Source organism: Rhinopithecus bieti, unplaced genomic scaffold (assembly GCF_001698545.2).
Source record: "Rhinopithecus bieti isolate Rb0 unplaced genomic scaffold, ASM169854v2 scaffold_22165, whole genome shotgun sequence".
Classification (NCBI taxonomy): Eukaryota; Metazoa; Chordata; class Mammalia; order Primates; family Cercopithecidae; genus Rhinopithecus; species Rhinopithecus bieti.
In genome coordinates, this window is record NW_016810977.1 from 1192863 (window position 1) to 1210126 (window position 17264).

The window sequence follows — 17264 nt, forward strand, 5'->3', positions numbered from 1 at the left end:
TGAAAAACTAACTCCTACGACTTTTTGTGAGGATTAAATAAGATAACATATGTAAAATCCCAAGTCTAGTCCCCAGCACATGAGTTCAATAAACAGTAGATGTTGTTACTGTTATTATCCATGTACAATATTTAAGTTCTGCTTTTTTATAACATTCTCTTTATTTGTACCTATACTGATTTCCATGAAGTTTTACAGGAGAAATCTCATTATAAGGAACTTGAATAGAATCTAAATTGCTATTGCTGTAATTCACACTTGTTTGAATATATTCACTACTAGAAGTCACTTAGCCCAACTATAAGGATTGCAAGATGACAGCAGCTCCTCAGTGTGTCCATTACTAATTAGTGTCTAAGAGATTCCACCTGAAGTTTACAGAATGCCCTTGACCTCTCCTCATTTAAGAAGCAGGGGATTGCAAGTGAAGCCCCTCCAGGAAGAAGGGAAGCTAAAGGCTTAGGTCTGAATTTCTTAATATATTCAACAGAACCACCTGGTGACAATATGTACTCACTTCCTCTTCTACTCCTCCCTACACAGCAAACATGGATCTGTGTAACAGCATGTATTTTTCTGTCTGACGTAAGAGGAACCTGACAAGCTGTGTGGTCCAAGATGCTAGATACTTATAAGAATATAAGAGAACAGACTTCTCAGAAAGAAAAGCACAGGTTGTAAGAGCAAATAAAAAGGTTCCCATTTCTGATACTGTTCCCTTCCCTTCCTACTGTAGGACCCAGATTGTCTTGAGACAAGCTGAAAGCTGAAATGTGGATGGCATTGAACACAGGGGAAGAGATCTCATTGTTCTTACGCAAGCCTTGTTCAGAATGTCCATGTTTAAAGATTTCAGCTATGTACTTAAAATAACAATAATAACAGAAAAAACGATGTATCATGAACTTAATTGTAGTTCTCTTTAAGACACTATGCATGGTTACCCACTGGAAAAGTATGCGAAGAATGACCTGTACTTTTCACTTGATATAAATATTGGTTCTAATTCAGTCAATATCAGATTGTCCATTTTTGATCTATGCTGAAGTCTTCAACAGTCACAATACCCACGGAGTCAGACAGCATGACATCAATTATTTGCTCTGAAATTCTCGGACTCAAATGACTCTTTGTCCCTTTAGGTTGTCCTAGGACCTCAAGAGCCTCAATTGCTGAATAAATGGTCTTGGTATCACAACAAGTAGAAACAAAATAGCATTTTCAACTCTATGCCTATCTTCCTGATACTCTCGATTACTTGTATGATGATTATTAAGTTTCCTGGGTAGTTTACAAGTATAAGTAGAATCTAGTTGATGATTAAGAAAGATGAGACTCATACAAAAACAAAATAATCAACCAAGCCATGAGATATGATTTTGAGACTTCAGCATTTCATTTTCAAAAAACACACTCTCCATGGCCTCTCCATTTGCTGAAGACTGCCTCTTTTCATGGTAGGGGAATATGCAAAAATGAAGCTTAAGTATTCAATGATGCAAAGGAAATATAAAGCATGTCTAAAAAGTCACATTAAATAACAACTATTCAGATATTCAGTTTCTTTCCTGAGAGACAAAACAAAAATGGAAAAGGGAGGAATATGTCATGCCTTAAGCCAAGCTAAGACCAGCTTCCAGCATGTTCTTCTGTCTTGACCCTACCTCATTCATAGGACTCTCTGGATAAAGATCTTAAATATCAGCAGAGGATTCTATGCTACAGTTTGCGGTGGTTTTTTGTTTGTTTGTTTGGTTGGTTGGTTTTTGTTTGTTGTTGTTGTTGTTTTTTCAAGTTTGCATTGTGGAGGAAAACTATCGAGCAGCCCACAACGGACTTGTAGTGAGCATCATTGTAGAGAGGCCATCCCTGCTTAGAGGCTCATACGGTTCTGATTAGAGCAGGATTACAAAGAAGAAAGAAACATCCTGTGCTTGGCCTTTCTAATGCTCCCTCTCCCCGTGGACCTGAGTACCCTAACACCAGAAGCCACAGGCACACGTGCTCCTGTGAAAAGATAAGATCGGTTGACCTGTAGACTCCGCCCAGCCACCTTCACCCAGGTCTGCCTAGGAGGCTTACCTTCAGAGGCAGCACCTCTTTGTTTATAGAAAAGAAGGAAGCCATGGCTTTCGTCCAGGAACAAAGACCAGCTACATTTCCACATACGCGTTTAGCAGTTTCGATGTTATAGTCAGGCATTTCAAAGTAAGGACTCAAAAACTCTATCACCTCTTCATTGATTGTGTCTTTTGGGAATTGCTATGGAAGAAAAGAGTAAAATAAGGTCAAAACACTTCTTTCCAGGAAGTCATACTTGCATCACGCTCTCAATGCTACTGAAATGACTGAACAACCACAAATGAATGAAGGGCATTATATTTTGTCACTATTTTAAGATATTAGGCAAAAGTCCTAAAGGTAAAAGCACAGTAAGAAATGATAGCAAAGAAGTCTATGAGAGCACACTCTGTCTTCTGTAGGAAAGATACCAACCTTAAATAAATATAGTGAGATCCAGGGAAAGAGAAAATTATTGAGGTGACGAACACTAATATGGCTATTAGAATTTCCAAAGCAATAAAGATCTTTTGTCATTAATCCTAAATAGATGAATTATAAGCCCATAAAATCCCCAATGAAAAACAAATACAAGTGTATTCAGTCTGAGGACATATATATTTAGCATTTATCAGCAACTAAATGCTTAATACATTCAGACAGAGGTTTTATTAAAATCACCTAAAATGTGAAGATAATAACTTGGACATTAGGCTTTGAGGGTGATGAATTAATTTTTAATCACAGAACTATCAAGAATATGAGAGAATTATTATCTTCTGGTGGGATAAAATTTTAAAATAGTAGCAGAAATGAATTAAGAATGCCTTTCTGCATCAGAAAAAGCAGACTGACCAAACAATGAAATTGGATCTTTTAAAAGTGGTGTTTGATCATTTAAAAGAGGATGATTAAATGTCTTCCAAGCAGAAAGAAATTTAGCACCTAAATAATTTAGTGACACAAACCTTCACAGAACTCATAATGTATAGTAGAACACACTCTCATTCAGATCTCGTTTAATGTAACTCGTTTTTATGAGACTTGAAAAATCGTAACTCAAAAAAAAAAAAAAAAAGGCCAGATAAATGTCTGGGAGCAACAGAAGGTCAGTGGTGACAATGACAAATAGCAAGGGAGAGCCCAAGAGCAGGGGCTTTGCCACCAGGTAAATGTGAGGAACCTGGAATCACTTGTCAGGATTCCACCCAAAGTCCAAGTCCATAGGCAGAATCTCATATTATAATTATCTGGGACAAGTCTGTTTGGCCCACTAGTTTCATAAGCTACTTATTGTTACAGCTGTTGTATGCGCCTCACCACAGGCTCCAGCCATAGCGGTCACTTGAGCAATGCTGAATTGAAAACTGAAAGAAAGATGGTGCTGAATTCACAGCTTGGGAAATAGAGGTGGACTGGGTATTCCTAATTAATTGCTTTGAGATTTGAACATGAAAGAAAAGACAATAAAGCTTCCAGAAGAAAACTAGAAATCTGCCTTGGATGTGGGCAAAGATCTCCTAAACAGAACATAGAAAGCACTATTAGGGAAAATATTAATAAATTGGACTACATTAAACCTAAGAATTTCTGTTTTTCAAAAGACATCATTAATCGAGGGAACAACTAATGCCAGAAAGCAGCAGAAGATATTTGCAAACATATAAATGACAAATTAGTCATATTTTATATATAAGGAAATTCTACAAAGTAATAAAAAAATTAACTGGACAAGCAACTCCAACAGGCACTTAACAAAAGAATTCCCCAGAGGCTCACAAGCCTATGGAAAGGTCGGGAAATGCAAATTAAATCAACAACAATAAGACACCACTACAAACTCATCAGAGTAGCTAAAAGTAGAAAACAGTGAGGATGCTGAGCAACTCATACATTGCTGGTGGGGGTATATATTGACACACCATTTTTGAAAACTCTTCAGCACTACCTACCAAAGCTGATTAAATGCATATAACCAAAGTCCCAGAAATTCCACTCCTGAGCATGAAACCAACAGGAATGCATAGCTAGAGCCACCAAATGACCAATATTCACAGCAGCTTGATTTATAATAGCCATAAATTAATACTAACCCCAAAATTCATCAACAGTACAGGAACAAACAAAATGAAGCATATTACAATGTTTCACACTGGTGCTGGTTTAAACGGGCTTGTAAGAAATGATTGTTAAATTTCCAGGAATTCTGCAAACTTGCTAGACTCAGCCATTATCAAAAATTAAAATATATAAGCTTACAACTAAATAAACAATATTTCAAGCAAAGGTTATGGTCAAAGCTCATAACTTGCTAATTCTGAGACTAAATTCTACTCTCATCTGTGCTTTTGAGGTCATTTACAACTATTGTATCTATATGGTGGAAATGCTACACAATGGCATACTACCATGCACCTCTTCTCAACTCTAGATTCAGCAACATCATTTTGGCAGCTTAAAATAGCCATCATGGGAGTGCTTACATCGTGGCAAGACTTCAAATCAGAGCTTTTTTTTTGCTTTTTTTTTTTCCTTTCTCCCTTAAGAATCAGTTGTTAAACATTTCTCACACACACTACAGCACATTTATATACTGGGAAACTATATAACAATGAAAAAGGAAAGACTGTCATTTGCAACAAAAAGAACGAATTTCACAGACATGTTGAATGAAAGAGGTCAAAACAATAGCGTTCATACAGTATTATTTCATATATGCAAATTTCAAAACAGGCAAAGCGAACTATCTGGATAAAGGTAAGGATACAATTATCTTAAGGAAAGTTATTGACTTGGTTGGGACACAAGAGAGATTTCTGGGGTCTGAAAATACGTGTTTTTCTTCCAGTGTTCACAAATAGGTATATACATATGTAAATACTCATCAAGCTATACATTTAAAATTTGTGCATTTATTCATGTTAAGTTCTATCTCATAAAATTAAAAAAGCTGTAAATTAACACTAAAAAATTACTACTGAGAAATGCAAAATACAAATACTTGTATATATTTGTATTCATGTGAATATAATATAAACACACACTTATTGTCTTCTTAAAATGATTTTTTTTAACTTTTATTGAAGTATACATAACACTGATGATGCCTTAATACAACTAAAATCTGTCAGAAAAAACTCTAATGCTAATAATGTTTTATATTCAAAACAGAAAGTTTTACTCTGAAAAAAACATGTATGTAGAATGAATTCTTTCTTTAGAAACTTATTCTACCAAAAGGACTCCTATGCCAGTGAAGAATGAGTTCCCTCTTAGCCCATCACCACTGAACTACTAACCTGTAAGTTCTGTAAAAAGTTCCCTGCAGTCATCAGTTTTAAGGATTCCTGCCAGGAGGGCATGGTGCAGCTTTTTTCCAGGTCAATTTTGACAGCATTGACTTTCCTTTGAAACAGCAGCAGTACGCAATCCATGATCCGCATGATGAGATGAGGGGGACGGCCCAACGTGCGGACAGTGGCGATGTCCGAAGGCCTGATGGTCTGGGGGATGAAAGGAAGGATCAACCAACCTCAGACAGGAAAGCACAGACAAGCAAACCTTGCATGTCCAAATGCTGCTATTTCAACAGAGGACAGAAAACTGTTTTAAGTTACATGTAGAGCCATGGGGTCTAGATGCATATTTAATCCCAAGGAAACACCATGTCCCAACAAATTCAAATTTCTACTATTCAAACTAGCAGTGAGAGGAAAGAAATGTTGGTGAGCAGATAAGGAGCTGTGACTTCTCTAAAAGTGCAGATGGCTTTGTGCCAGAAAAAAGAAAGACATAATCTGGAAGAAAAAGAATAGTCAGCACATAAGTAGATTTCGAGGTTCAAAACCAGGAAAATTACAGTATTTGCAGTGCTTTTTTTACTCATTAGCTATGTAGATCAAGAATCTGCCTCTCTCTCTTAAACAATTCAGGCTTGTCACTGTGGACCGACACCAGAGGGTAGCCGCAGGGCTGACAGATTGAATAATTAGAGGTTTCTTAGCTGGGAACTGACCTTTAAATGACGCGACTTGAGTAATATGAATTTTACGAAGCTGTCTCTTAGAAAAGTTCCATTCAATTTCTAGTACGTATATTCTTACAGAGTAAATGATTTAATAGTCACATACACCTGTTTTGGTTGATAATAACTGCTCAATCGCCTAAAACTCACTATGGAATAAGTATTGAAAAAATGTTAAATGTAAGAATTGGAAACAATCCTATCTCTAGGACAAATAGTATATATTCCTTCCTTCCAGATCTTCAAAACATCCCTCTGGTTTGTATTTGCATCCTTTCTATCAAAAGACAGTAACCAATGACCTTCTAGTAAGTGAATGATTTTTTCTCCAAGGACTGAGGAAAAAGAAAAAACACTAAACTTGGTAAATTAGGAATGTAACTACATACCTTGAAAAGGTTTGTATATATATAGTTTTGCATTTGTTTTTTGTTTTTTATTTTGAGACCTGAGTCTTACTCTGTCACCTGGGTTGGAGTGCAGTGGCGTAATCTCAGCTCACTGCAACCTCCCCCTCCCAGGTTCAAGTGATTCTCGTGCCTCAGCCTCCTGAATAGCTGGGACTACAGGCACACGCCACCATGCCCAGCTAATTTTTCTTTTTCTTTTTTTTCAAAGTACAGACAGGGTTTTACCATGTTGGCCAGGCTGGTCTCAAACTCCTGACATCAGGTGATTTGCCCACCTCGGCATCCCAAAGTACTGCGATTACAGGAATGAGCCACCAAGCCCAGCCTGTTCTAATATATTAATACTAGCATTTATGAAAGACAGACAGCTGGAAGTTAGGGTGAATGTGTAGTAGAGAACTGAAAATGGCAAACAGACCTTTATTTGAGGTGCACAGCTATAAAAGAAAAGAGAAAAATAGAACAGCAGCCAGTGGGGAAAGTAGGGTAGGGTCAAATTAAAGTTATATAAAATGTAAGGGCCAGGCATGCTTATTTTACTTTAGCTTTAAAAATAATTTTCAAACAGAATGGTGCTCAGCTGTGTTAGATGCCCAGGTAAAAGAAGTTGGAGAGGGGAACAAAAACTCAACCTGTTTCACCTAAGCATTAAAGTCCTCTTTTTTCTGCAGGCCAAGAAATATGACTGTTATATAATCTTCTGTATGCTGTGGCAATAATAGAACAGTTATCTAACATCTGGAGATATTTTTTATTTTTGCTGTGAGCTGGTTAAAGTCAGATTAATATCAAGATAGGAAGAGACACATTCTCTGCACGAGATTTGTTATCTTATTTGTTGTATAGATTTAGGTAACCTGATGTCAAAATGTTAGAGTTTGTACATACCTGGAACTTTCTTAGTAAAAGTGAGTCTTCAAAACTGGACCAGCCTTTAAGGTGTAGCCTAGTTCACTAAAGTCATTTCATTTTCTCAAAATCCAACCTCCTTTGTAATTTTGCCATTGGTGTATTGCCACACAGTTTGATATGGTTTAGCTCTGTGTCCCCACCCAAATCTCACCTCAAACTGTAATCTCTACATGTCAAGAGAGGGACCTGGTGGGAGGTGATTGGATCATGGGGACAGTTTCCCCCATGCTGTTCTCATGATAGTGAGTAAGTTCTCAGGAGATCTGACAGTTTCAAAGTGGCAGTTTCCCCTGTTCTCTCTCCTGCTGTCTTGTGAAGAAGGTGTCTGCTGCAGTTCACCTTCTCCCATGATTGTAAGTTTCCTGAGGCCTCCCCAGCCAAGGAGAACTGTGAGTCTTTTGTTTATAAATTACCCAGTCTCAGGTAACATCTTTATAGAGTGTGAACACAGACTAATACACAATTGTACTGTTTAATTGCATTGGAAGCCTGCTCAAACTCTCTCATTAATGAGCTACATCAGATCAGTAGTTCTTTATTTGGGTAATTCAGAGACAGAAAACATTGTATCTTACAGATCATCTACTCCAATGGCCTCAATGAATGAGTGAGGGACTGTTGCCTTAGAAAGCTGATGTGAATTTTCCAGCATTACATAGCTTATTGATGATAGAGTTGAAATGAGGACCCAGGACTCTTGGCCACTAGTATATGGCATTGCCCAACATTGATGAGTGAATAGAGTGATATGTTAAGTAGAATATGCAAAACCCATAAAGAGCTAATAAAGTCTCTAGCAGAAAATATTACTTGAAATCACTCCAGTGGATAGAGCTTTGGTCTGAACCAGTAGAGCATTTCCTTGCTGTTATTAATCTTTTTAGCCTTAGTCTGCCTCTGAGGCCCTAAAGTTGATATCTGTTATATCACATAGATGCACCTGCAATGCAGCTTCTGCCTCTTCCAAAGCTGGTTTTGCTGCTTCCAGTTTTTCTTCAGCAATGGCTTTGTCTTTAGAGATGCTGTCCACAATGGCCTGGGCCCTGTCCTTCACCTTCTGTACCTCAGCCTTGACCTTTTCAGCAGCCTGTGCTTTCATCGTCACTTCTTTTAAGACCTAATTCAATATAAAGCAACAATACTTCGTCAAAAAGGATTAAACATCCAGCTGAAAATGCACATTTTTGCCTTGATTTGTTGATTTTGTCCACTTACCCAGTTTTTTATACATAAAATTAAGAGTATTTTATTCCAATGGAAAGTAATGTGTACTTTGAGAGTTATAGCCACTGACTATGCATAGACCATTAACACTTGTGAACTTGGAATTCAAAAGGAATGTGGTACACGTGTAAATGCCCACCCACCGTGTCGGCTTTATTGTTGGCCACTTGCAGCTCCTTTTCTTTCACTTCCAGTTCTTTACTCAAGGCTGCAACAGACTCTGAAGCTTCTTTGAGCTTTTCCAATCCAGTATTCATTCTGGGATTGAAAATCCAAGCAAACAATGTTAAAATGTGTAGGACTCAGATACAATTTTCAAGTACTGGTCCACTAATGAGTGGTAATGGTTATATCTGAAGATTGCATGTATGCAAGTAGCAAATCCAAGAGGGTTTAGCAAAAAGGATACAGGTCCAGGCTTGACTCTAGACTGATAATATGTACGTTCTTCGCAGACCACGTGCAAGAACAGTGAACCTGCTAGAACATGCATCAAGAAATTAGGAACCATGAGGCTAGAATCTGTATCATGCAGGAAACATACTTAATGACATTAGGCTAAATGAAATGATGATAGACTTCAAATGCTTGAAGCCCTGTCATGGAAGAAGGAAAATAATGCCTGTTGTTTCAAAAGAGACCAATGAAATTAAAAGAATGATGTGGGCTTAAGAAACAAATTTAAAGCCATCAAAACAGCTGTCAGAAGGAACTAGCTGCCTGCCCGAACCTGAAATAATGTGACCTTAAAGATGGGAACCCTCAGAGTCATTTCATGTAACCACCCACCCAGGGATTCCTTACCCTGGCTCATTCTAGCCATGCTCAGGAAGATGATCTGATTGTTCAGAAAAGCATAGGGCAGAGCAGTGACATTTGGAAGAAACTTCAGGGAAGCAGGGATGCTCCTTAGGCAGTGAACATATGCATCAACCTGGCTTTTCCCTCTCAGTCACTCAGAAGGGATGGGAAGAGAAGGGTGAGAAGAGGGAAGAGGGGATGTCTGCATTCGCAACTCCCTTCCAGGTCTATTACTTCTATCCTGATGTCACTCAATATTATAGAAAGCAATGGACCACATAAAAACCTGGCAATAGTTTATCCTACTGGGCAAGGAATAGTCAATAGGCTCTAGAGGAAGGTTTCCCAACTTCAGCACCACAGACATTTGGGACTGGATACTTCTCTGTTGTGACAGAAAAGAACTGTAGGAAGTTGAGCAGCATCCCTAAGCCTCTACCCACTACATGCCAGCAGTACCCCTCCCCTGCCCTGCCGCCTCAGTTGTGACACACAAAAATATCTCTGGTCATTGCAAAATATCCACCAGGGCAAATCTGTCCCTGGTTGAGAGCCACGGCTTTAATATAGCTTTGTACACGAACATCACACTTACCTGTTGGCCAGGGTCTGTACCTCCACATGCTTTTCTCCATAGATGAACTTATAGCCCTGAATAAAGGAGAGGTATGATTTGGGCGTCACATGGGTAGAACGTCGGAATCTCTGGAAATAATCAACACACTTCTCGGCCACCCCATCCTGGAAGGAGCCCATGCATTGGACCACCTCCTTCTTGATTTCCAAACTGCAGTCAATATCATAGGAAGCGAGGAAGTGCTCAGACACTAGAGAGCATAAAGATGACAGTGTGTGAAATATGAATGTAAGTTACTCTTTTAAAACTTAACTGTTTACTTCTAATACTTAGACATTTCTTAGGAATGCAAACCATTTTTGTAGCCCCAGTTAGGTCGATCTATGTCAGCATTTTTGGCCCCAGGCCTATAACATCAACAATTTTATTTTCTGTTTTATATATAAAACTATAAAAACAACTTTAAACCTCTCATCACTCTTCGTTGTCTGGTGCTTGTGCAGAGACATCTCTTCTACACAGCTGCAGGTTCTGGTCAGCAGCCAACTGGTTTTATGGCTTACATCAGGACAAATGGTACAAATAACTCAGAAATCAGTGTCCACCTGGTACTCATATTTAACAATGCCATTTATTTTGTCACTCAGAACCTGTCATACCCTTAGTTCCCCCCTGGCTCTGACTCCATTTGGCATGTGGAAACGTTCATCACTAAACTTTTTTATGCCGGAGTCATCTTGTTCTTAAATGTGGCAGCTGGTCATTTGTGGTCAGTTCTAATTTACAGTATTCTTTAAGAACGTTTGGGTAAAAAAGTCTTCTGTTGGTGACCTTTACCTTCCCCATAGCGCCTAATGGGGGACCAATTCTAAGACAGCCTTCCCTGCTATGGGAATAGGCTCATCAATCACCACGTACATCGAATGCCTGTTGCAGAGCCACCACAGAAATGGGTGCCATGGAATGAAAGAGGAATGTGAAACTTGGTATCAACCCCAGGGAATTTGTAAGAGTCACACATAATGCAGTTAAAATTATCACAACCATTTCTATGTATCTCAGAAGAAACAGCCTCTGTATGTAAGTATTGTAAAGAGAAATATGGTCAATAAAATGGGAGAAAAATGAATCAAGTAAGCAAGGCTTAAAAAGGCAAAGACATAAAAATAGTATTTATCACCATCAGTACTCAATCACTAAAGTACTTAAGGTTGTTATTGTGGGGCTGTATTTATATTTATGTAAATAATAGAGAAAATTCATCAGCTTGGTTACAAAAACAGTTTACCATACACTAAAAGGCAATAATTAAGATAATCAAAAGTCACATTTTCTCATATAAGTTAGCCAACCAGTACCAAGAATGGTTTAAACTCTAAGAAGTTCAAGTCTGGGCACTGGAACCATAGAACAATTCACACTTACGACACATTTTGTGTAGGTGTTAACCACAATGGCTGCGGTGTCTACCATGTGCCAGGTATGATACTAAATGCTTTACTTGGCACTATGGGATATTCTTGGGGAATTGCCTACTTTCTGAAAACTTCCTTGTATTTATCACGTAATTATTTTCTTCCTTCTTATGTGAACAGAGAGTATCAATAATGGTGACCTTATTCTTTATGCACCAAATTGTCTTTTTGTCTCTCCAAAAAGACAAAGAGAATAAAATCAGGATGGATTCTAAGTATATTTTTCCACAGACCCAGGCTCTCTGGTGCAGGAAAGGTTACAGAAAGAAACAGACCACTCCCTCTTAAGAGTGACCCGTGCCTGCTGAGATTCAGTCAAGAGGCCAGAAAACCCTCTGTCATCTTCAATATCCCATCACCAAGGCAGTAATGCCAGTTTTGGAGCTACCTCCCGGCATTTTACAACATAAAGTAAAGCATATTTTTCTTTAAATGATTCATCAACAGATTCAGTCCATTTAAATTCACACATATAAAAAACTCACTTTTTTTTCAAAGGTATTTAAAAGTTACTAAAATTACTACCAAATCCAGTACCAGCCCTAGGGGCTTCTTTAAATTAGAAAAACTTTTCTAATTTATTATTAAAAGTATTAATAACATAATACTTTTATTTATTGGAAATATTTCTTATGATCCAAATGAAATGCTAACACAAACGAATGATACATTTCTTTCTAGATGCAGCTGGAGACAATAATTTAATTCAGAATCCATATCCTTAAGGCAACTAAAATAATAGTTTTTCTAGAAACCTTGTTGCTAATTTTCTAAAAAGAATAAATAACACTGAAATCCCTAAGTGTGTAAGCACTTGTAATCCTCACAAATGCTATTCTTTCAGGATTACATTACGCAGGTTACTGTTGGGTGTGGAAACGTTGATTTTCCCAACAAGATTTTCTATTTATTCAAGAAAGAAACCATGTCTTATGTCTTTTAATTATTTTATCCATTACTATGACTAGCATAGTATCAAATATTTATGTAGTATGCACGCTGTAAATAGACTAAATTGGAGCTATAACCACAAAAATTACTGGTTATCAAAAGGTTTAAAAATAATTAAATGTGCAGGTAAATTATGTAAAGCATCAATGTTATAGATACAGGAGGTCCAAGAAAATGGGAAAATTTCAAATATTCTCAAGAGAACAGAGGAAGGTTGAAGAATGTGATGTATCTTGATTAAGCCTTGGAGCTTGCATACATAAAAAAGATGGAGAAGAATATTCTTGGTAGACGGACTTGTGTGAAAAGAAAAGGATGAGTAAAGCATGTTCAGAGGGCAAAGAGGTATATCCAAAGTTGAACTAGAGAAAGACTGCAAGTGATCAAGGCCATATTATGGAAAGATGATGAATTTCTACACAGTCTGATCCATTCGTTCAACATCATAAGTATCGAACACCTGTAGCTGCTGAAATTGTGAACAAAGGATGTGTAGTTCTTGACCTCATGGGAGTTTTTAGTCTCGTCAGACATTAATTTAGTCTTTAGTCTAGTGAGCATTAATCAAATAAATAACACAACTAGGTACACAAATTACACACTGTGGCTAATCCCAAAAAGAAAAAGCACAGAGTGCTATGGAATGGATAACAGGGGACCTGGCTTAGTGGGGAAATGGGGGGAGCAAAGGAAGATTCTCCTGAAGAGATGACATTTAGCTGAGCCAGCATTATCCAGGCAAAGCAGAGTGGGTGGGGAGAAATGGGAGGAGGACAGCATTGCATGGAAAATAACCGCCAAAAAAAAAAAAAAAATTAAAAAATAGCATATTCAAGGATCCAGGAAAACAGAGCAGGAAGGAAAAGGGACCTCAGGAGAGGCTGGGGAGGTAGGTAGGGTCAGCTCTTCCCAGCATGAAGGTCATGCTAAAGGTTGTGCTTCTTCCTAGGAACAACAGGAAGACATGGAAGGTTTAAAGCAGAAACAAATGCACCTGTATTTGTGATTTTACCATTTTTCCGTCTGCAGTGTGAGATGGATGGCGGACAGGTGAAAGAGGTGAAGAGATCATTAGAAAGCTATTTGGGTTTTCCAGGTGAGCAGCAATGATAGCTTGGCCTAGGATGTCAGTGAAAGGGAGATGACTTGGTGATGGGTAAGACTTGAGAGTTGCAGAAAGGGGAGGTGTTGACAACAAAGGGGTCTCAGGTTGCCTAGTCTGATGGGCGATAATGGCCCTTCCTGAAAGGGGGAGACATTTTGAGTTTCAGACATTTTGAGGTTAAGAAACTTGTGAAGCATCCATAAGACTGGACCAGGCAGGCAGCTGACTACACAGATTTCAAGCCAGGAGACAGACTAGACTGGAGAAAAAATTGATGGCACATATTATAAAGGAGGCTGTGGATGAGCTTTCCTGGGGAGAGACTCTGGAGTATAGAATTGAGTCTGTCTTGCGTCTGTTGACAAGTCTGTCTTGTCTCGAGTCTGTCCAATAACATCATGAAGCTCAATATGTACATGCTGAATAAACGAACAAATAGATTCATGCATCAAGGTCGGGATATTTGCTAGTGACTGAGGATAAAGAAAGGAAAGTTTCTCTGCCCTCCGTGTAATCTTGGTTTGGGTTGGTGTGATAAGATTACAAGAATGGGACAATGAGAAATTAACAAAGGAAGGATCAGTAAGACCTTTGTCTACAAAAGAAGAGATGACTGAAATAGGAACTTAATAAAAAGAGCTTCATATTTAAATCATCTTAATTATGGCATATTACAGTATCTGTCACCTGAAATTGTTATTTTTATTGTTAGTGATAATACCTTACAGAGCATTTTATGAAGTACTTGCATACTGATAACTGTATTTCATAATAAACTTTAACACAGCTCTGAAATACTCTTGATCTGTGCTCTGCATGTATATCCTACTTGAGTTTTAAAATCTTACCTCCAGTTATATTTAAACTTTTATGGGACTTTAAATTTTAAATCACTGGTCTTTTCTCAAACTTTACAAGACAAAAGACAGAACTGTGCTGTACATTTATTTCCCAAACATGTCAAAATAGTCTGTGTTTAAAAGCCACAGATTGGAAAACTACTATTGTCGATAGTGATGCACTGAGAATAAAACTTCCCCAGTAGATAAGAATTTGTTTTAAAAATAGGTAATTGATAGATGATCAATAAATAGATGATGGATAGATGGATGGATGGATGGATAGATAATAGATAATAGATAGATGGATAGATAATGGATGGATAGATAGATATTAATAGATAGATATTTAGATAGATAATAGAGATAGATAGATAGATAGATAGATAGATAGATAGATAGATAACCTAGGTTTCAGTCTCAGTACTGATCTTACTAACTTTTCCCACCTATGACAACCCTCAACTTCACGCTCTTCAGTTTTTCCTTCTCTAAAGGGCATCTCTTGGTTAATCAGTCATTCTCAGACGGGGTATCACAGAGCTGTAGAGGAAATGGTGAGGGCAGCAGAAGTGGGGAGTAAGAGGATGAGGCTCCAGAACACTTCCTCCCACAACCCCCATCCACTTTTCACTGTTTTATCTACCAGGACTACTTGTAAGGTATTACTGGAAAATAAGGTTCTTCTGCATAAAACATTTTTAAAAGTTTGAAAACTACTGTCCCGAATCAGGGTTCTCCTGATGTTCTGATGTAATAGGGATGAGACCTGGGTATCTGCATCTTTTAAAATATCAACAGACAATTTCTCACCAAAACTTTCAAAGAAAATAAAAAACAAAAGCTAAATGTATGCTCTCTAACCTCTCCTCTACTATTTTTATGTTCCAATTTCATTTGCAAAGTAAGGAAGCACTAATGGTCCATGGCATGGAAGATCAGAAAGAAGCAGAAGCAGCACAGGGTCCAGTCAGAGACCATGCTGCTTAACATCTTTTGTCAAGGACAGAAACCAGCAGAGAATTGCTGGATAATGTGTTCCTCTTTGATTCTCAGCATTGCAGCCTTGAGAAGGAAATATCCAAGAGATACTTGGCTTTAACTACTCTTGGGCTAACAAACCTACTTAAAAAGAACACAAATGCTGTCCATGAAATTAAACTTCTGTGCCTTCCTGTGACATCCTGGAGCCACCCTGGAGATCCAACTGAGGCAGAGACTTCAAGCATCCCTGAAAAAACTAGAATCCTTGAACACTAACCCAATGGGATACAAACTGAATACCATTCTCTAAAATCCACACTCTGAGAAAAATTAGCTACCAAACAAGAAAGAGCATCATGTTATAATAGAAATTCTCAAATATTGGACAGAATGAGTTACTCAACTCAGCAGAGAGACAGCAAACAGCAGAGAATGTAAATAAGTATGTAAACACTATAAAGCAGAAGCCTGGCATAAACATTTCCATACTAACCAGCAACTAAAGCATCTTTGGGCCATCGGCTGAACCAGTCAATTGTGCATCCTGAAATCAAGGCAGGGAACTTCAAAGCTCTGTTTCGAAACTTCTCCCCCACTGGCGAGAAGCAGAGTACAATATGAAGGTTCTGTCGGACCCGACTCATGAAGTAGTCGTGCAGGTTCTCATTGGTAGGAGGACACTTGGGGAATTCTTTTTTCATGACTGACACCACGTCGCTATTAATTTCATCAATTTCATCTCGTGCAAACAGATTAGAGACCTTAAAAAGAAGGACAAGCATGCAAATTCAGAACACACACAGGAAAACAGATCAAAATGTAGAGCTTAATACATAGAATGTCTTTTCTCCGTTTGTGTTCTTGAACTCACCTATGGAAAATTAACTGAAAGTTTTCAAGATGAAATACACCACGTTTTAAAATAAACAAATGATTCTACTATTAACTGCAAAGTTGTAGCTCTGGGAGGGAGTAAACGGACATGCCAAAAATCTAATTAGCTTTCTTTCTAACTTTGCTCTTCTGTTTTTTTCATGTGTTACTTGGAACATTCACTGATGTTTTAAATGCCTAGCTCCAAATTTTGATGTAGAGTTTTATTCTTCAAAACCCAATAGAAAACCCATCCGTCATACTGATGACTTAATACCCATTCCCAACAGCACTTTTCATGCCATTAACGGAAGAAAATATGTAGAACTCTAAGTTGAAGGAAATCTGAAGGGATAAAACACATAAAGAATAAATGAATTCCTACCTCACCTGATGATAAAATATTGTTCATATATTCCAAAAATGACTCATCTTTAATCTCATTGTCTGTGAAAATAAAAGTGACTCCTTTGCCTTGCTGACCAGCCGTTCTATACAAAACCTTCAGATCTTCCATCAGATTTGATGTGTTATAGGATCTAAAGAAATATTTTCATTTTGTCATTAGCCAAAATGTTTTCATGAGAGGGAAAGAACCTTGTAACAATGCATTATGCCATTTAGCTAACAAAAAAAAAAAAATGCTGATTTTGTTCCATCATATAGGTATGTGTTCTATATGAATGTTACTGATTAATTTTTAAAACTCCACATTTCACAAAACATTATAATTAATGTTTTGCACAAAAAAAAAACTATACTGAAAAGTCAACCTGGAACAAAATAAAATTTTACCACAACCAAATTCATTACATTTCAAAATGCATCATTTTGAAAATTTTTTGACAATGATAATAGAAAGTCAAATTCAATTACTGATATTTGATTGGCAATGGGTATTTGAGATGACAATTCACAAATTAAACTAAATAAATGCAAGCTTTGGTTATACAGGGTGGGTGAGATGCCATGCTATAAACAATGCCTTCCTCATCCTCCAACACCATTATCATCATTGCATGTTTGTA

The 17264-nt window shown here is 37.6% G+C and overlaps 1 protein-coding gene across 1 annotated transcript in view; it reads right to left on the bottom strand.

Moving 5' to 3' along the window:
- The window catches only part of DNAH5 (dynein axonemal heavy chain 5), a 242913-nt gene that overhangs the window by 69255 nt on the left and 156394 nt on the right, over positions 1 to 17264 (bottom strand). Inside the window, 7 exon segments of the mRNA XM_017893302.1 lie at positions 2083 to 2262; positions 5361 to 5564; positions 8348 to 8524; positions 8775 to 8889; positions 10028 to 10259; positions 15857 to 16124; positions 16622 to 16775. Of these exon segments, the coding sequence (XP_017748791.1) occupies positions 2083 to 2262; positions 5361 to 5564; positions 8348 to 8524; positions 8775 to 8889; positions 10028 to 10259; positions 15857 to 16124; positions 16622 to 16775 (1330 nt within the window).